This window comes from Eurosta solidaginis, chromosome 3, assembly GCF_040869045.1.
Source record: "Eurosta solidaginis isolate ZX-2024a chromosome 3, ASM4086904v1, whole genome shotgun sequence".
Lineage (NCBI taxonomy): Eukaryota > Metazoa > Arthropoda > Insecta > Diptera > Tephritidae > Eurosta > Eurosta solidaginis.
In genome coordinates this window covers 254120084-254141080 of record NC_090321.1, presented here as the reverse complement: position 1 = coordinate 254141080, position 20997 = coordinate 254120084, and the positions used below count along the sequence as shown (strand labels likewise).

The 20997-nt window shown below is 39.6% G+C and overlaps 1 protein-coding gene across 1 annotated transcript in view; it reads right to left on the bottom strand.

Annotated features, from left to right (window-relative positions):
• Positions 1-20997, bottom strand: part of inv (invected) — a 71700-nt gene that overhangs the window by 14423 nt on the left and 36280 nt on the right. Inside the window, exon 2 of the mRNA XM_067777219.1 lies at positions 7574-7643. Coding sequence (XP_067633320.1) covers positions 7574-7643 — 70 coding nt within the window. The remainder of the gene's footprint in view (positions 1-7573; positions 7644-20997) is intronic.

The window sequence follows — 20997 nt, the reverse complement described above, 5'->3', positions numbered from 1 at the left end:
AGTAAGGAAGGCTAAGTTCGGGTGTGACTGAACATTATATACTCAGCAGCCAAATTACAGCTTGCAAAACTTTTAAATTACCTTCTTTTAAAAGTTGGCGGTGCCACGCCCAAAATTTGTGCAAAATTTTACTAATTTTCTATTCTGCTTCATAAGGTCATCGCTTTATTCGTCTTTTGTAATAAATTATCGCACTTTTTCGGGTTTTCGAAATTTTCGATATCAAAAAAGTGGGCGTGTTTATAGTCCGATTTCGTTCATTTTAAATGGCGATCTGAGATGAGTGCCCAAGTTATCACGGACAGACGGACGGATGGACGGACATGGCTAAATGAATTTCTTTTTTCGTCCAGATCATATCGATATATAGAAATGTATATCTATCTCGATTAGTTTATGCCTTTACGGGGTACCATTATGTGAACAAAATTAATATATCTACTCTGTGAGCTCTGCTCAGCTGAGTATAATAAATGTAGTTTAAAAAAACGCAAATATACGCTGTTTTAGTATCTACAATCCACTTAGATATTTGCTGTTTGTAGCATCGTAGCACAGAGGTTCGTGTCTCCGCTATTAAGCACAACTCGTTTTGCCGCTAATTGCCGCTAGATGGGTCTAACTCTCCTTTGCGCGCCTAGGCAAGAGAGTTACAAACAAGCGCCATACAAGCGAAGCTAATATAAGCGTGTTAATAAAGATAAAGGGAATCTGTTCCCAAATAATCGCATTGTCATCGGTCCTTGATACGTATGCAAAGTTTCAAATTAATCAGACTTCTAGAAACCGGTGAAAATTAAGTTCAAAGATTCCGTTACATACATACATGGATACATAGATAGATACAGGCCAAGCTAATAAAAGCGTGTTAATAAAAAGATTTTGATAAAGCCATGTCCGTCCGTCGTTTCATACGATAACTTGATTAGAAATTGAAAAATCTTTACAAAATTTTGTATACTGGATAATGTTGAATATCATTAAAAAGAGAGCACTGTAAACTCATGACAGGTATTCTGGCTGGACACTGCCTTCTGGCGTCACATGCCTTTAAATTAGGCTTAGTTAGTGATAGCAGATGAAGGAAGTGCGGGTTGGAGCAGGAAACGATCGATCACGCCAGGCTAAGACTCCAGCTATTGGGAGTGATGCGGCTGTCAGATCTAGAAACAGCAAGTGGCCTAAGTCCTAGAAAGCTTCTAGTATTTGCCAAGAGGACGGAGTTATTTTTTAACATAGGTCCTGATTTTTCCGGGGCTGAAACTGTTATTCCTTTTATAATATAATTCCTTGCAAAACTATTAATTTTGGGCTTTAAATATATTTGGATCAAGATAAACATTATTTCGGATTTTTATTTTTTTAGTCCGATAGAACTAGTTAAACTCGGACTTTTTAAAATAAAAGTCTGGAAATAAAAGTTAAATCCGGACTTTTATTTTTTAAGGCCAAAATAAAAGTCCCGCTTGATAACAAAGAAACGGCTTATCCGAAATAAAAAAATTATTTCCGAAATTTGAAGTCCGAGTTTAACTAGTTCTACCGGACTCAAAAAATAAAAATACAGATTTTACTTTTATATGTGGACTTTTATGGAAAAAGTTCGAAAAATAAAAAGGATGCATGATTCGACATGATATTGCTATAGGGATACCTGGGAACTCAAACTTTTTCACCTAGGACAATTTTTTGACCAGGGCTTTTCGACTCCGAAAAAAAAATAATTATTATTTTCTGTCCCTGTGATTTTTGATAGAGTTTTTCAGTTTGGTCGTTAAAATAAACTTCTGGTAATACTACGGACTCATTCAGTCTATGTGAGGTCTTTATGGACCGGCCAGTTCAACCTAACCTACAAGAATAGATCGGTATTGAAATGGCCGAAATCGAACTATAACCACGCTCACTTTTTCGATATCGAAAATCGCGATAAATGGAAAAAATGCGTCAATATAATGCCAAGTACCGATAAGTAAAAAAACTTGATACGTGGTTGACCTCATGAATCAAAATAGATATTTTGTAAAATTTTGGAAAAGGAGCGTGGCACTGTCTACCTACATTTGAATTAAATTTGCATGTCCATAAGAAGTATACTTCAACTTTCGTTGCATTTAATGTACATGATATTTCTCCTAAAATGGATCCCTAATATATATAGGAGAGCACAAAGCTGGGTATAGAATGTTCGGCATCGCTCGAACTAAGTTTTCCTTACTTGTTACACTTCATTTCTATAAAGTTCATGACGCTAACAACTTCTAATTGCTTTTCATAGAAAATGTCCAATTTTATGTATAATTTCTTAATGTTAAGGGGTGGTGGAGTCGCATTATGAAGTAAAACTTGTTTTTTTATTTAAATAGTTTTGCTAAAATGAAGCAATTTCGACAGCTACTAATGGGCATTTTTGGTTTAAAACTTTTCAACTGGCGACTTAACAAATGTAAATGTAACATGAAAGATTGTTTTAATGTGGAAGGAGTGACTTATATTTACACATATGTATGTAAGTACAGAGAAACACTTCCGAGCGGACACCTCAATAACCTCCCTTATATTTCAGGCAGAAATCCATGCAATAGAAGTGGTAGGGGATGTGGTAGAGAGGCTCAACATCGAAGAGCATCTACATTATGTCGGACAAGCCAGGCGGCCATGCGTGTCTTGCAATCCGGACATCAGGGACATGAAGGTAATGAACATGCAGATTACCTAGCAAAGCAGGGTGATATATCAGCATTCTATGGTCCCGAGCCCTTTTGTGGACTTACAAAAGCACACACAAGGGCACCTATAAGTAACTGAAAAACTAAACAATTCAGACGTCACTGGATTGGATGCCCAGGGCAAAGACAGGCCAAACTGTTTATACTTCCGTCAATGAAAGTATAAACCAAACTCATTATTCTAAGCCGGGAGGTCCTAAGAACTCTCACTGGGTACCATACGGGACATTGTGGTCTATGATATCACCTAAGTAAGTTAAATCAATCCTACACTCAAATTTGTCATTTCTGAGAGCTGGAGGATAAAACGCCGGTTCACATTCTCTGCGATTGCGTCGCTCGGGCTAGGCAGAGACTCTCCCAACTAGGTGGTGTGCCTCTTAATCCCTATTTGATATGGAGTAAAAAGCCTGAAGAGGTACTTAGATGCCTCCACATACAAAATTAGGCTGAAAGGCCATGCACAAAGATCGCAGTTCTTCCAGACCTAGTAATAATAATAATAACCTCCCTTGGCCGGATAGTTTTTTTATGCACCAAGTTTAAGGCTCAATTTATAAAACAAATTGGCTTCCGTTATATAGCTAGGATAGGTTGAACTGGTCGGTCCGGTAAGGACTTCACACAAAAATTTAATGTGTTCGTCGAGTTAGCCGACGGCCAAACTGAAAAACTGCCTCAAGTGCCGTGAACTAGGTCAAGAAATAACTACGTCCTCTAGAAAAATATTACAAGTTATCTAGGACTCAACCCGTGACTTCTAGATCTAAAAAATTTAAGTAGACTTGGTTTTTGTTACCATGCAGCCCTACGCTTCGTTTCACAACTTTCCTACTTGATTGATCATGTTTGCCTATATGACCGGGGTACTATAATGATTGTCAGCTCCTTCCTGCTGCAATTCTTCCAAACGCTTACTTGCACTCTACTACACTGCAAGTTGTGCTACGCTCCAATGACCGCCTGGTTGTCAATGATAAAGTTTACGCATATGCAGTTTGCGAAGTTTTTCGCAATATCACAGCACGTTTGTACATAGACCATCCCGGTTCCATTGATTTGGCTCCATTTTCTTATCATGCATCGTATCATTCGACATTTCACTGTCCTTGCCCCAAATTTCCAACGCTGTTAAGGTTTTAAGATCCCAACCGAAGCATGGGCTTTAATAAAAACATAAATCTATTTACTGGTTTAAAAAAGTATAAAATAGATACCCACTCCGTTGAACGCACATCTACCTTGCTCGGACAGACGTTAGCTGACGGTGAGCGTCCGCCCAAGCGAGGTTGCACTGTAATTTGCTCTATGCAATGCAATATTATTCAAGAAACTACCACTTCCACGCCCTTTTCTTAATAGTTTTTCTTATGCTCACTCACTCATCCCACCCATTTGCCCGTTCACAAAACCGCGTCTACAAATTCCTGTCGTGCTAGATTGTTATTAGTGTTGCCTTGTTAAGGAAAATATTTAAGTGAAATTAAGAAATATTTCGGCCGACCACAAAACTACTCAATAAATCTTTGTCACTTTTCTTAACACCTCAAATTATGTTGAATGACCTAAAATATTTCTTGTTACTTAATATTTTTATGAAATTTCTTGGTAAGTATTTAGGAAGTTAGCCCGAGGGCGAAGAAGAATGTAGTAATTTGTATTACGTAAACTGGTTTGGATGTCATTCAGTTTGAGTTTCAGATTCGAAGAAATACTTAGTTTAGGTTAGGTTGCACTGAGTGTGTCCATAGTGTTTCCCGAATTTGCTTGACGACTAAGCGGAGAAACCCCAATTAGGTATCAGGACTTATGTTATAAAATAACTCCATCTTCGTGGCAAATACAAGACATTTTCTGGGACCTCGCTTGATTGTTGATCTGAAAACTTTGCCGCCGCTAGTAGCTAGACCTCACAAGCGAGGCTTGCAATCACCCGATTATATTTTGCATAGGAGTTCATGCATAATCTTTATCAATTCTTCGCCTCCATGTTTGAGCAGCTCTGCGGTAAGTCCGCTACTACCCGCCAGCTTGTTATTTTTAAGCAGGGATTCTTCCATTCTCACTTCGCCCCATTGGGGTGCGTCTCCTCCTTCGTTAGCTAGAAATTAGGAGAAAAGCTCCACAACTTAAACAAATACTGTAAGTCAGTTTTTAGGACACCACCATCGTACTTGTATGCACCTTAAACGTGCTTGTTATCGCAACGTACCGGATCTATATCAGGCGAAGGACCATCAGCATCGATAACACTTCCCAAAACCTCCGGGGAGTATCTTTATCGCTACAACAACAACAACAACAACAACAACAAAAGTCAGTCGATTTTAATAACTCGAATCACGATTTACCATCTTTTACGGACGCCGAATGCAATCCGTTAATCTACTACGACTCCGCTTTGTATACCTTCATTCAAATTGGTATATCATAGGAGGGAACACTGACATACCCAATGTATATCCTGCATGTGAAGGGCCTTACTTTGAAACAAGGAAAAAGTCATAGTGTCGACTACTTCTATCCTAGTTATTGTTTCATAAAGTGACATGTACTGATTAATTCCGGCTGGTGGCAAGTGTCAGGTGTCAAAGCCCAGTTTTCAGTAAAACATCAAAGTTCATAGAAAAGTTTGTAGTTTTACTACAATAATTATAGTTATCAGTCACAGCGACCTGATATCTTTTATAGAGCATTAAGCTACTTGATTAAGTTCCGGGAGTATATATCTGCCCATAGTAAGAAACCTGGTGCGTGCTAGAGCTGAGCATTTACAAAGGAAGTGCATAACTGTTTCTTTGCTGCCCTCCTCCCTCTTTTTCCGGCATGCAGGAAAAGCGACCATTGTCCCGTGATTATGACAGTGGTCCTAAAAATTTCTTGCTTTTTCCTATTTAGAAGGTCCTCTGTTCTCCTAATATAGTAATTCGGCGAGGTTTGCCTGGTTATCTTGCAGGTGTTTGTGGAGTACCAGTTGTACTCAGAAAAAATACTTAACTAATATGATGAAAAATATTTCCTAAAAAAAAAATCTTTAAGTTGAGGAAAATTTTAGTGTTATACGGCAGAATTTCCAGATTTTGTATGAAACTTTTCTTTTCTTTTTTCAATCAAGAATACTTGGTTGAATATTTCGCACAGTATTTGCAGTACGAGTTAGGCATACCTGCCGCCGGTATATTCTAAGCACCCGAACGCGCTGGGGGTTGAATAAGGGTATTCGACTATCCCCCAGCGGGATAGGGGGTTAGAATATACCCGCGGTAGTTATGCCTGTCGTAAGAGGCGATTAAATACCGGATTCAAGTGATTTGAGTAGCGCAGCCCTTTCAGTTTGCCAGCGCAATGCATAGCTTCTTCAAACCCAATTGCCAATCTCACCTATCCGTGGTGAATCCTGTTTCATTAACAGCCGATGCTCTAGCGACGCAAACTCCTCATGGATCTAGGGGGTGGGAGGGTGGGCTGGCCTAGAAGGTCGCATATGGTCATAAAAAATGGTTCCCGAGATGGTCGGGCTTGGTACCGGAACGTACCGGATCTGCATCCAGCAAAGGACTATAACCGCACTGCGTTACCCAGCCTTTACGCACTAAACACACCCCTGAGTGCAAGTGGCATCGCTGTCAGCTGTTGCTGAACAGCAGTGCCAATTGCACTCAGCATGGCCAATTGCATTCAGCAGTGAAAAATGATGGCCGCTGAGCGTGGGGAAAAACGAACCCGAGCGAGTTTCATTTCAACAATTGAGGTAACCGGTCGTAAAATATGAGTTATAAGAAAATTAAAAGTGAAGATTAAAAAAATGGAAAGACCGAAACTAAATTAGTTAAACTAGAACGATAAACCAAAAGTGTAACTAAGAAATAAAGTAAGAGAATGTTTGTTAAAGTGAAATAAACAAAAAAGACAACTAGACTTAAATTTAAAAATAAAAACCAACTAAATCTAAGCAGACATAAAAAGGAGACTTATTGTTGCATGTGGGTGCGGGTGTGCGCATTGGGCTACATACCCACAAACGTGAGTATATAAATCACACCAAAATGGTTGGCGATAAAAGGCCAATCTTTCAGGACCATCAACTCGATAACACTCCCCAAGGCCTTCGGGGAGTGTCCTTATCGCTACAACAACACAACAACTGTAAATTTGCGGACCTCGACTACAGACTCAAGATCGTGGCAGTTACAAAATAAAATTTTTTAATTGTTTTTATAAAATTTTCTCATTTTTTTAAAAAGTTATTCCTATAATCAAGAAAACTAAACCTCCTTTTTGAGAACATTACTCGTCTATATTAGGGTTTTAGATTCGATTTTTGTGAGTGTGAAGATGCATCTCAACCACTTCCGCTGCCTCCAGCAATGCCTTGCCCTTGAAAGCTCGCCTGCCTTCTCGTTGCCCTGGATGTTCTTGGGATCATGTACCTATAAAACAGTTATGTTTGCACAGCTAGCTTGAATCGACCTAATGCAGCTGCTGACGGCATTAGACGAAGTTATGGGGGAGTTGAGCGCCAATAACGCTGCTTGGTAATCTAAGCAAATACAGTATACACGCCCTCTCTATACCCAGAACTTTTGCTCAGAAGGTACTAGCAATTGCGTACATGGACTGACAGCAACACCTGAATATGTACATATATGTTCACGGTATATAAAGTTACATTTCAGTAATCCTAATAATTTGGAAACATTATATTAACCTGAACACAATTTTAGAACCCTCCAGTGGTAGTAATGTCATAGAACGGCCCTTTTAATCTTCACACACTTGTGCGCCAGCCTTAACCGATCTCACAAATGTTTGCTGATTACATACATACATTTCGAAAAACTTACCTCTTAAACATCTTGAAATGATTAGCAGAAAATTTGTTTTTAAGTCCTCACAATATTTACTTACTTCGTCCTGCAAAGAAAAGAGAACAATTCAAAAATTAAAGATAAGTTTAAATATCGATTAAAACCATTCAAGTTAAAGCAGAGAATAAAAAAAACACGAAAGGCAGAGTGCCAATCAATAAAAGACGAAAATTGATTAAATTCCACAGCTCAACAGTGGCAACAATAAAATGAGAAATAAAAACTTTTGCGAGAAAATGAAAAACGTAGAGAAAACAATAAGAACTTAACACTAACTTCATTGAAAGCCACTCACCACCCCAAACAAGCTGCCGCATAACTCTAAAATCAGGAAGACAGTGAGTAGACGTGCAAAAATGTTGAAAATATAGAATACTTGTACAGCAACAACAATAACTACATGTTATTGGAACATAAGGTATAATATAGTGTAGTATAGATGAAAAGTTCAACAATTTGACTGACATCCAAACACCAAATTCATGATATTGGCTGGTGTGGCGAAACATCAAATTGCTCTGCAACCTTCAAAGTAAATGTACCGTAACTAATGTCAATTTCAGTGCGAGTTTAATCGTTGAAAAAATTGAACAAATCAATTTTGTCACCAAACCAGCAGCCGTAAATACAAAAACAAACATTATTTTAGTTGTGTGTTAGTGATACTCGCACAACCCCACACTACTTTCATCTTGCAGTTTAGTTGTATTAGTTAGAAGATTGGACGTGGATGTTTTCAATGGCGAGATAAATTAAGGTGTTAGTTCCGGAAACGCCCCGATCTATATCCGACAAGGAACTGTTAACATTGATAATACATCTACCTCATACATATACCTTACGAATCTTCCGCGGAGCAACGTTACTCCAAATAGATTTGGTAGTTTGACAAATCCTTCGATTGTGTTTCTGATATGATAAATGCGACTGATCCCTATTTGAGTCCTTATTGAACCGAATGGGACTAGTCTTCATGTGTTTCCCATATGGGTACAAAGGGGATTGGTCCTAACGAGCCCTTTCGGGTATAAATGGGTACAATTAGTCTCTTCATTGGACATGCTCAAACAAAATGGAATAGTTCAACTCATACAAAAAGATCAAAACTGGCATTGGTTGTATACTCCTTTGCGACTCATCCCGGATTCATCCTACACTAATCGCATTTTTTGCAGGGTATCGTTACAAAAGTAATCACAAAAATATTATGCGAATAGCACTTAGTGAACGAACATCCCGAACTCCATTCAGCATGCGTACTGGACCGGCCAACGGTAGCAGCCCCACGGCGCAACGCAACTATGGAGGTTAGATTAGGTTGAATTGGCCGGTCAATCAAGACCTCACATAGACATAGTATTACCAGAATTTGTTTGACGACCAAACGGAAGAACCCCAATCAGGTGCCAGGACATATGTTATAGAATAATCCCGTTCTCTTGGCAAATAATAGCAGTTTTCTAAGACCCAGCTTAATTGCTGCCTGAAGATCGAGCAGCTTTGATGCCCCTAATAGCTGGAGCCTTGACCTGGCGAGCGCATGGCATGAACACAGAACGTGCTCAACCGTTTCTTTCTGCAGCTCACACTTCCTACACTTGCTGTTACTGACGAGACCTAACTTATAAGGATGTGACGCCAGAAGGCAGTGTCCAGTTAGTATGCCCATCTTGAGCTTTAAGTCTTCTTCTCTCTTCAGAGATATGAGCCAATTTGTGAGTTTAATATCGTAGGTACTATGGAGCACTACGTAAACAAATGGCGCTGCAGTACATGTTTGATATATGAACAGTGTCCTGCGGTAGTACTTAACTATAATTATAGGATTATAATCCAAATTAAGCTAATATGATTGCTTCCACCATTGATAGGGGCCTTGAGCGAACAAAAACCGTTGGACTTGGTACATTTGGAGAATATGAGCGAAATTAACGCCTAGGTTGATTCTAAATTTATTTGGAAGATAACTCAAGATTGAAATCCAAATACTAGAGTAATATAATAAATGACGAAGAGCTAAAATCCGGATATACAGACCAAAGTTAATGAGATGGATCTGCTCATTAAAATAAGACTGCCACCTCTAGGGTTGGGGCTTAGAGCGAAAAGTCACTTAGCAAACTTTAACGCCTGACAATTGGTCTGCACTACGCCAATGTGAAGATTGAACATTATAACTTGTGATTTATTCTGGTAAAATGCTTTCAGGTTATATATTGGTAGATAGGGACGAGTAAGAATATCGTATGACTGGATCCGTCTTTTGCAAAAATAAAGATTTTCTGTTATTCTCAGAAGACTATTTTGATGTTTGTTTCAACCCAAAGATAAGACCTCAAATAGGCCTATAGTTACAACCTATCGGGCGCCAGGCCTTACTAAACCTGATTATGTATTTTTTCGTCTCATTACCATCACCGCCAAAGGGGTTGAAGAAGCCATAAAACTCGTTAAACCCTCAAAAGCAATGAAACCGAACGGGATTGCAGTACCGATGCTTAAAAACCTTGTCAATTAGGGATTTAGCTACATGGCGCTTGTCTTCAATCTGTATCTGTACACTTTTGATCACTGAAAAATGACAAAGGTGGTAGATGCTAATACCGATAGTCACCAGAAATCAAGCCACTTGGTGTTGTCGCGCTCCCACTGCCATGGCTTTCAAAAACAACATCGCGCTTTACGTCATCAAAGCATAAATAAACTGCGAGTTTAACCAAGAATCTACCCAGAGAACAGTACTCATAGCACTAGACTTATCAAAAGCCTTTAACAAAGTCAATCACATTACTGCAAGACTTCGAAGGGCCTACCCTTCCACCTAGGCTAACAAAAGCAAAAGTCAAAAGCAAGAATAACTAAGCAAGGCGGTCCGCAAGGTGGTGTCCTATCCCCAACATGGTAATTTTATCGCACATATCAGAGCTCTCTTCCCTACCCGAAGGTGCTACCATTGTTGCCTATGACAATGACTGCACGGAAAGGGTAACTGGTCCTGCTCCTTCTATTGATACGATATGCTGTAAAATAAACAATTATCTTCCTTGTATTTCTAGTTTATCGAGTCGTGTAACTTAACACCACCACCCCAGAAGGTAAGGGGGCTTAGAATTTGCCCGTGGCAGGTATGCCTGTTGTTGTTGTTGTTGTTGTGGTTGTAGCGATTAGGTTACTCCCCGAAGGCTTTGGTGAGTGTTATCGATGTGATGGTCCTTTGTCGGATACAGATCCGATACGCTCCGGTAACACAGCACCATTAAGGTGCTGGCCCGACCATCTCGGGAACGATTTATATGGCCACATTAAACTTTGAGGCGATCCCTCCCTCCCCACCCCCAAGTCTCATGAGGAGCTTGGGGTCGCCAGAGCCTCGTCTGTTAGTGAAACGGGATTCGCCGCTCGAAGGTGAGGTTGACAATTGGGTTGGAGAAGCTATATATTGCGCTACACAACCCCTTGAATCCCAATTCTAAATTAGGTATGCCTGTCATTGCCAGCGCAATATATAGTTCCTCCAACCCTATTGTCAACCTCACCTACCCATGGCGAATCCTGTTTCTTTAACAGCCGAGGCTCTGGTGACCTAAAGTTCTTAAGGGATGGGAGTGCGGATAACCTAGAAGGATTCATGTGGTCATACCAAATCGTTCCCGAGATGGTCGGGCTAGTCCTTTAATGGTGCTTGTTACCGGAACGTAGCGGATATGTATCCGGCAAAGGACCAGCCACATCGATAAAACTCTTCAAGGCCTTCGGGGAGTGGTCCTTATCGCTATAACAACAACAACAACAACAACAACAGCAAGAACCCCCGATCAACTCCCCTGCAACCTTACATATAACGTAAATCATTACCGACTGTCCAAAACCCAAATTTACAGAGTATAGGTTCGAAAATGTCTTACATTTTGGGCACCTTGCAGCCAGTATTGCACCGTAACAAAATTTTTAAATTTCTCGCTGCCAGCACTTGCGCCAAAGACAAAGAAACGCTCACCCCTAAAGCAATTGGTTAGCCGCCTGTATGCTAAGGGTCTTCGGTGTGGTCGCTGAGTTTAAGCCAACATACTAGAACAAGCCCCCGACCTGTTTGAATACTACGCTCAGAACTGCAACGGGAATCCTCCTATTTCGCCAGAACATCATCCAGAAAGGGAGGCGAAATTCGAAAATGTGGCACAAAAAAGTAGCACGAAAAAAGAATCACGTAAAAGTAGTACGATAAAAAGGGGCTGCCATTTCGTGGCAATGTTAAGTGCATATGGAAAGCAAAGTGAGGGGCCAGAACTTGAACTAATTCCGTCTCTCAGTGCTATAGTTCTGAGCTATGTAGTTTGGAACTAGTTCGATTCGCTACAGGGAACTTTTATTCAAGTTTAGAACTATTGGCTCTGTTTGCTAAATTTTGCTGGGCACCACTGGTTTTTAAGAATGAAGAAAAATAAAATCAAATAAATAAATGTGCAAGCTTTTCGTAAAAAAAAAAAAAAATGAAAAGAACACGTGTTTACTAAGCGACCACACACACACAAACTGACTTGCCCTCATCACACCCCCTGAGAACGTGCCACAAACACCAGCTAAAGCATGTAATTTTTCTTTTCTGTTTTTGTTGTTATCGGCGCCCACCCTCTCTAGAAACTAACAGTGTTATCACGTTTTAAATTTCACACTCGCTTCGTAGTGTTGACAGCTAAAAGATTTAAAGCGTTTCTTTACCAAACCAGTGGCAGGTGTGAAGTTTGGTTCAAACATTGTAGTATGAACTTTGAGCTTCATGCCGTATTAGAAAGAAAGAAATAAGAAAATATTCGGAAGTTAAAAGTTTTAAAATAAAACAATTGTCTTCTTGTACTTCTAAACTTTCATGCTTGTCCACCTATCAGCCAGCTAGATTTTCCCCCCTTATCAGTTCAGGTGAAAGTATTAGGACCGGAAGTCCTGTAATATAAGTTCCCCCGTATTTTATTCTAGAGCAGTTTTGCAACTGAATCTAATTCTCTTAGTTGTTGTTGTCTTGGAAAAATGTTGCTGAATTACAGTCCACAGATGGATATGAATCGGGTACATTTTGCTGTTAGCCTGATTGTGACTTGACTCTAGGAGGAAGACTTTTATTCTTGTAGCGAAAAAGACACTACCCGAAGGTTTTGGGGAATGTTATCGATGTATGTAAGGGGCTGATCGGATTTTCGGATATAGATATGGTTTGTTCCACCAAAGTACCAGCCCGACTATCTCGGGAACGATTTAATACGGCCACATTAAACCCTTTAGTTGACTAAATTTTAGGAACATCTGCGCCCCTAGGGAACGCTGAAGTAAAAGTAAGTAGCAGTGGTTCTTAAATACTCTTCTTAGGTATGTTGTTACACTGGCTCCAGCAGCATGATCCAAGTATAGGCAGTACGTACTCGCCTGGCACCTTAAGTTAACAGACCAACTACTGCAGGAATGATACAATATTATGACGCCGACACCACTACAAAACTTTTGGTGGAAACATTCGAAGAGCAGAAGTGTTAAGGGTTTCCAGTGCACAAAATTAAGGTTTGTCACTAATAGGCTCAATAGGCTTCTAGGAAGAGGTCTATGCTACAGAGAAAAAGAACCAGACTGTTCAGGACAGCACGGCCTCAGTGAACAAGATGAGGATCTCTGTCGACAGCCAGGCCGCCTCCAAAGCTTTAAAATCAAACTTGATAAAATCGTAAATCATGCGGGGGTATCGAGCTTCACTGGGCATCTCAGTATCGATGTTGAAGTGAATGAATGAAAATGGACTCAGAACTTCGAACTCGTCATCCAATTTATTACCTAACTAGCTATGTGTTCGAAATGATGGCTGAACTTTAATAAGTTGTATCAGAAGGAGTAAAACGAACAATAAATGACCCCTTTAAATAGTTTTTTAGTCATGTTAGAGTTTCTGTAGTAGCTTTGACGAGATGCCTTTTAGCAGGGGAGTGGCAGCTGACCAGTTAAGGTGTAGCTCGACTTGGACACTTTTATGCTGTTCCATTGTGTTACCACATTCTCTAACGGTAAACGCTGTCTGGTAATGGGGAGTCGAATACGTCCCGCACGAGATATTTATGCCTCGTTCTCGCCAAGACTGTACAGCTGAGCATACAGAGACTGAGGCAGTGCCCTTTTAACACTCCAATAGCCATGGATAGATGAGCTCTTGTAAACCCGGGGCAGGGAGACATCAGCACACGGGAAGTTGGTGTCAATCCAGCGTTTGCTTCGCTGACTCGAGATCTACCTGTACGGGAGCAGTGAGCAAGTGGCCAGTAGAGTATCGAAATCTCCACTGAAAGACACATTTGTGCCGCACATGCCTGACAGTTGCCATGGATATTCTTATGCCCTGGCACCCAGATAGTATTAACGAAAAAGTAGTGAGATGTCAACTCAAGCGAGGTCAAGCAGTTTCTCACAGCTTTCAACTCTACCGTGGCAGAGCATAACGCTTTGATAGCTGCCTGACTATGTAAATAATCTCCTATCTCTATCGCGTTCAAGCGCCGCGTGAACAAAACGAGCTCATTTTGCTAGGGTTAGCAGTTATTCAGCATGATTCACCATCTGGTTACGACACCCAGGTAATCTTGTTAAACTTCACTCCGTATATTCAGAAATTTGCCTCCAACAAGAATTTCCAGGTCATACATCAGTACTTAGCAGCCCCTGCCTTCAAGGTCCTGAAGCAGGTCGTTCATTACGGCTACCCAGGGCAGGGGAGAAAGAACACCCCCTGTAGCGTACATCTTCTCATCTTTCTCTGAGCTGTTGAGAGGGCCTTTTCAATTGACGCTGGTAAGAAAGGCCCCATCACAAATTCTTTGTCCTCGGAGAATTCCTCTATCACTTGGACGTCCGAATTAAGAGCTGTTTCCGTAGACCTATCCTTAAAATAAGCGTGTTGAAATGACGAAAATTGCTCTGGAGGTATCGGGTTCCTTATGTAAAGATAAGTCAGGCGTTCCAGGAGCTCATTGATTGTTGGAAGTTTCATTCTTTAAGCCGTTAGCGAATCGTGACTGCTCCATGTCGGCCAATCTAAATCAGTTTAAAATATGCTGTTAATCAGCTAGCATAGCAATGTTGGCCGCTTATTCATCGGCCCAACATTCACTCGAGATCCAACTCAACTTGCCTCACTCCTCCTCAAATTAAGTTTATATCATCATTTACATAAACGCAACTTAAGTTCGCATGTTTACCGGCACTTTGGCTACTGAACCAAATTGCTTTTTATATTATTTCTATAAAAAGCATATATTAGCTAAAAACGACCGTGGAGCTGATGCTGCCACACAGCTGTGCTCACAATAAGACAATTTCATTTCGACAACGCTCGCGTATAGGCAACAATTAGTGACAGTCTACAGACAAGCAAACAGACAGATTAACAGGCGGCTTTTTATTTGTACGTACGTAAGTACATTTCTACATATCGTACACTATTTGTTCCAATCGTAGTTATTTTCTATAGTCAATTCACGTTTGCTGCCGAACGCAATTCATCCCAAAAAGCGTGCAGTAGCATTTGTTGCACAACTGAATATGCCACTTTAAGTCGACCGATCGACAACTACGACGCGATCGCACTCATAAAGATCTCAACATGCCAGACCACACAGACGACACAGTTTTCTGTCGCCACTACTGGCTTGCCGTAACATACATAGATGTATGTTTGTAGCCATATCACACAAAACGGCATATCTTCTGGTTTTTTTTGCTGCCAACTAACTCGTTCAGATCAAGAGTTAACCGACAGACTCAGTTAAGTCAAAGTGATGACCATATGTGCACATGTGATTGCCTTGGGGGCCACTTGGGAGTACAACTTGAACTACAGCAGGCATACAAAGGAGAGAGAGAGAGAGAGTGATCAAAGAGGAAACTATTCATGGTACTGAGCTTTAAGCCCGAGGCAGCCCAGCCTGATAGGGTAGTGGTAATGCGCTCTACACTCCAATTAATTAAGCATATTTTTAAGCGGCTTTAACAAATTTGGTGTACTGCTTAACTAAAAGAGTAACTGAACGTTGGTAATTACGCATTTAAAAGAGTTTTTTGTGAATTTGTATACCCAATTGTGGTAATACGGGATTATAACATATGTAATACCAGCTCATGGATGATATTTCAACGATTCGATTCGTAAGGTAGCCTTTTCTTTCTTTAATAATTACATTAAGACATTTGTATTAGCATTATGCGCTGCTCCGTCCTCGCAAGTAAAAAAAAACATCAAATTTCGTCGAATTAAAGCCAATAATTTGAACGAAAGGTTCTGCACGGCCCCTTTTTTACTAGACTACCTCAGCTCTGTTCGTTGTATGATGGACGACGAGGCGGCATCCGCCACCCGCTTTATGCTCAGCCATCCCGCCTTTGCGAGGACGACACTCCGAAGGAAATATCCAAGATCAATGTTCGCCTTATACGTAACTAAGCTATGCGCGCAGCGATTCGCTGAGAAATCATAGAATAATCTTTATAACTAAGTCAATTAAAAATAATAATTTAAAAAAATAAGCAAAATAATATCGTTATGATCTTTAACAGTCTCCGAAAACAATTTGGGACAGAAAAAAAAGTCTGAAGTGATATCGAAACAAACGCGAAATGTGAGCGATGGCAGTCACGAAATGTTCTGAAGATAGTTTCATCTGATCCCTGAGACAATCAAGTTATGATGACGAAACAAAAAGCCCCGAATTATTCGAAATGATCCAGAGAGAGTCTTGAAATTGCCACGAAATGGTTTCAAAACGATCTAAAATAGCTCTGAATTTATTTTTAAGAATACCATTTAATTATTAAGAGATTTTCCGGATATATTCGAAAAAACTCATAAAATGATACTGAAGCAGCGCAGAAATTGCAGCAGTAGGTTAGGTTAGGTTAGAGTGGCTACCGGTGCGATATCGTTCTGATACGACATGGAGTTCTCGCCTAGTCAAACCAACAGGTCGATTTAGCAAACGTCAGGAATTTCTTAGGTTCTAACTTAGCCAGATCACAAAGATCATCAAAGAAGGGAGATCCCAGAGATTTATTCCTATTGTGCCAAAGTGCAAGACAATCGCACTATTTGACTGTTTCTATCTCCTCGTTTCTACCTCCTCCTTGCTCAATCTCACACGCGCTTCCCTACGAAAAATCCCTTTCAAAGTGAGCTTACAGGTAGCTAGCGGCATGCTCAATCACTTCCAGGACGACGAAAGCGGAACATATGTGCCCCCTCTTGCAAGTTCGTAAGACATCATTGCAGCAGTTAGAAGTCCGGAAAATGGTCCAAAAGGAATTCCCCAAATATTGGGGGATAGTTATAAAATTATTTCGAAAAAGCCGGAGATTACGCGGAAAAATACCCAAAATAATCACTTTATTGTCCCGAAACGCGCGAGGAGTTGTCTGCAAAGTATTTCGGAATAGTCCCAAAATAATCCCGACATATTCGTGATATACCTAAACCATCATTATAGTAGCCTCAAAAACCATTTCCGAAATTGTTCCAAAAAAGTTTTAAAGTAATCTAAAAAACTCCATAAAGTGCCCAAAAAATTTGGTGCCGAAAGTGTCGCTTAAATATTTCCGCACCACGATTTTAACCCGATATAAAAACGAGAGGGGTCTGAAAGGATCATTGGCAGTACTGAAAGAAACCCAGTGGCACTATTGACCTTTACAACATTCTTTGGACCTCGAAATATATGTCTTGTTAAAATGTTCCAACAGATTTGGCCATATCATGAGAATGCATTTGCCGTCCGTTTAGACAACAAACGACAGTTAAATTGACCAATGAAAGAAAACGACAATTTCCCAACGTCATGGCAATTTGGATATTATGATTTCCTTTCGACCAAATGAAAACCGATCATTAGACATATAACGATTGAAAAATAATTCAAAACTAATTCTTCCCAGGAAACAAATGGCGTGAGTACCGTAAGGCGTGCTTCGCCAGCTTCTTATTGGTAAAAATTGATGCCAACAGGCTGTGATTTGATCATCCGCTTATTATCAAACGCGTAATTATCGTAGAGTTATCGGATCTTAATCGTGGAGTTAACGGCTCTTATTGAATTCTTATCGACGGGCTGCCGAGTTGTCAAGGACTCTCCCCATAATGGAGAGATTTAAAATGCCGAATAAACAGTTTATGCTATGTAGATATCTTACTGAAGATGCCCCTCTTTCCAGGAACTTAACTTAAAAAGTCATCTCCGTAAACATTATGATGAAATCCGGCACTGAAGAATTCAGTGGTTTGAAGAAAAGGAGCTTGAAACGGCCCTCAGAGACATCCATAAAAAGACTTCGGAGTACAATGACAGGGATTGCCCAGTAAACCCCGTTCTTAGTAGCAAATAGCCTAAAATGCCATTTGAGGAAAGCAACCTCCCCAGGGAGACGCGCGTCACTCTAGCTTTACTTAGATCTGGATACTGTAATATCTTAAACTCTTACTTATCCAGAATCTATCCCATCATACTCAATGTATATCCCGCCTGTAATGTGTCCTAAGATGACATCGACAATTTTTTCAATTGTAATGTGAATTAACGCCTCTTACACCCTTATCTCTGTGGGCCAACCATGTTGAAACTGCAAGTTTCCTCAAACTGCCATTAGAGGATATTGATGACAATTAGTGAGTGATTGCATGTATTGGATTGGGGCGGAGCACTGCTACAACAACAACAACAACATCTGATTTCCTTTCTTCTCACCTCTTTTCCTTTCTTCTCACCTCCTTTTCTGTTTCCTTACATTTCGCTTCTGTGCTTTTCTTTAACCGTCTTGCCTTATCCTTGAATCGTTATTATACTCCACATCATTATGAAAATTGCTATTATACTACCCTTTTTCTTCCTCTTCATGTTTTGTTACATCTCCTATACATTTAACAATTTTCCTTTACCCTTTCACTCTCTCCTTTATATATCAACGATTTGTTTTTTTTTTTTTTGCTAATTTCTATTAACTGATTTGTTGCCTGATTTCCCCATTATAAATTCTATCATAGGCATTGTTCCCTTATTACGCTTCAGTGTACTATAACTACACTTACGATTACAATCTGAATTACACCCATACGATGAGCAATACATTTGTGCATCCAAATCCAATGTGCGGAGCTCAACAACATCTTCCAAACGTTGATAATTCTTTAACACCCACAGCTGGGTATATAACGACGGTTGTTTTTATTTTAGATCAACTATAAAGCAAACTCAGTTCTGGTAGCACAACCAAAGAAGGTGATCTTAGCGATCGTGAATTGATCATGTGTGCATACTACTGCGAGCTGCATACTTTCCACACACATACACGCACACATTCATGTAAATTTACAATAAAATGACTATTATTGACTATCGACAACAATTAACAAGAGATTTATATTGTTGCATTTGTGATGAATGTAATGACTTAATGGTCGCGGTCTGCGATCATTCGTATAAAATGAGTAAAAGAGAGATATTAAACAATTATCAGTTTTAAATATAGAAATTGTATCTCGATGACAAAAGGAACGCGTAATATATGATGGATGTATGTTTAAATTAAGTGACTACTTAAGATTGTCTAAATAAAGTTATGAGCTACTAAAATAGTTGAGCAAACTAAAATAATGAGAATCTGAACTATTTTCTGTTTTTAATTTGAGCGTTAGAGGAATTTGCACTTAAATTCCAATAAGGTGAAATTATCAGACCATATATTAAGTTAAGCTATTGATGCACGTGCTTATCTCCGCCTTGTTAAGCTTAGTTGGGATTCCATTAAGTCAAGCTGTTTGTTCTTTAAATTCTGAAACTAAATACTTGTACATCGTTTTTATTTTTTTTTCTCTTTTTTCCCGATAACTTTTCAGCACCGCACGCGTTGCGCCCGTCTACTCACGTTTATGGTGTATTTTCTTTTTGAGAGATCGTGCCATTTCCCTACTGCAGTTATCGTTCAGTTATCGTGCATTATGGGTATGTACAGATTCGATAAACTCGTAAGAAGCCAATATCTCTCGGAAACTAGTTCCAGAGCTAAACTCATGGTTGAATCTTCACGGTAGGTCAACCTGACTCAATATCTAACCGGAGAATGGGTAAGAATGAAAACCTGACCTGCCTTTGCTGGAAGAAATTTTTTCTTGACCACCAGGGATAGATCTATAGTCTCTTTGTGGTGTTGGCAATAGTCAACGTGGTCTCAACTAAACCCTAGTGGTTATATATATTGTAGTCCAATGGTTCCTAATGTTTTCATTGCGGTCTCGCTGGCTTTTACGGCTGGTTAGCAAATAAAACACAACACAGAATGAGTATCTTTATGTTAACCTCAATAATATTCTAAACTAATCTATATATTAATACGCTATCAAAATTTCCATACAATCAATTGACAGGCTGTTTCGCATAGTTAGCGTACGTAAAATCATATAAAAGTTATATGAATCGATTCGTATGGATCAGCCACAATGCATAGGCATATTTTTGTTAACAAATATTACTCTATTTGTTTTTAAATTATAGAAAAAGTTTTTTGTAAATTCGAAAATCTGTGCAAATATCGAAATTGCCATCTGTAATACCCATAATGTTCACAAACCCCCTGAGTACATAGCTCAATTGTCGCGTTGCTCAAATGTTTCATCTCTACATATGTATATATTCGTACGCGCCAAACGGTAACAGAACTACTGCTTCACTTTTTTTCAGTTCAAGTAAAATATTGTTTCCCATTGTTGCCACTTACCTATATTGGTCTGTACCAAAATCCTAAAAAAATTGTTCCAAAATAATTGTTAGCGCACAAAAACACTTTACAGAGAAGTAATGATTAACCGGCCCATTTTTTGGACAAATTTTGCTTACACGTAAATACATAGGACTTTATTTAACAGATTCTTTGTTTTTTATTTAAAAAAAAAAAAATAAAATAAATGTAAGGCGCGATAACCTCAGAAGAGATCTAAGGCCGAGCTTTTCTTCCAATTTGCGTCGTGCTCCTCTTGATTTTCCCTACAAATTGGCCGGACGGGACCTACATGTTTTATGCCGACTCCGAACGGCATCTGCAAGGCATATGCGTTTTCACTGAGAGCTTTTTATGGCAGAAATACACTCGGAGTGCTTGCCAAACACTGCCGAGGGGCGACTCCGCTTACAAAAATTGTCTTCTAATTAAAAAACTTGTTTCTAAAATTTTCATGTTGCTTTGCCCGGGGTGCGAACCCAGGGCATACGGTGTGGCAGGCGGAGCGCGCTATCATTACACCACGGTGGCTTTCAAAAAAACATGAAATCACAAATATTGAGTTAACTTTTATTGAAACTGACTAAATTTATTTATAACAATTAATGGCAAATTTG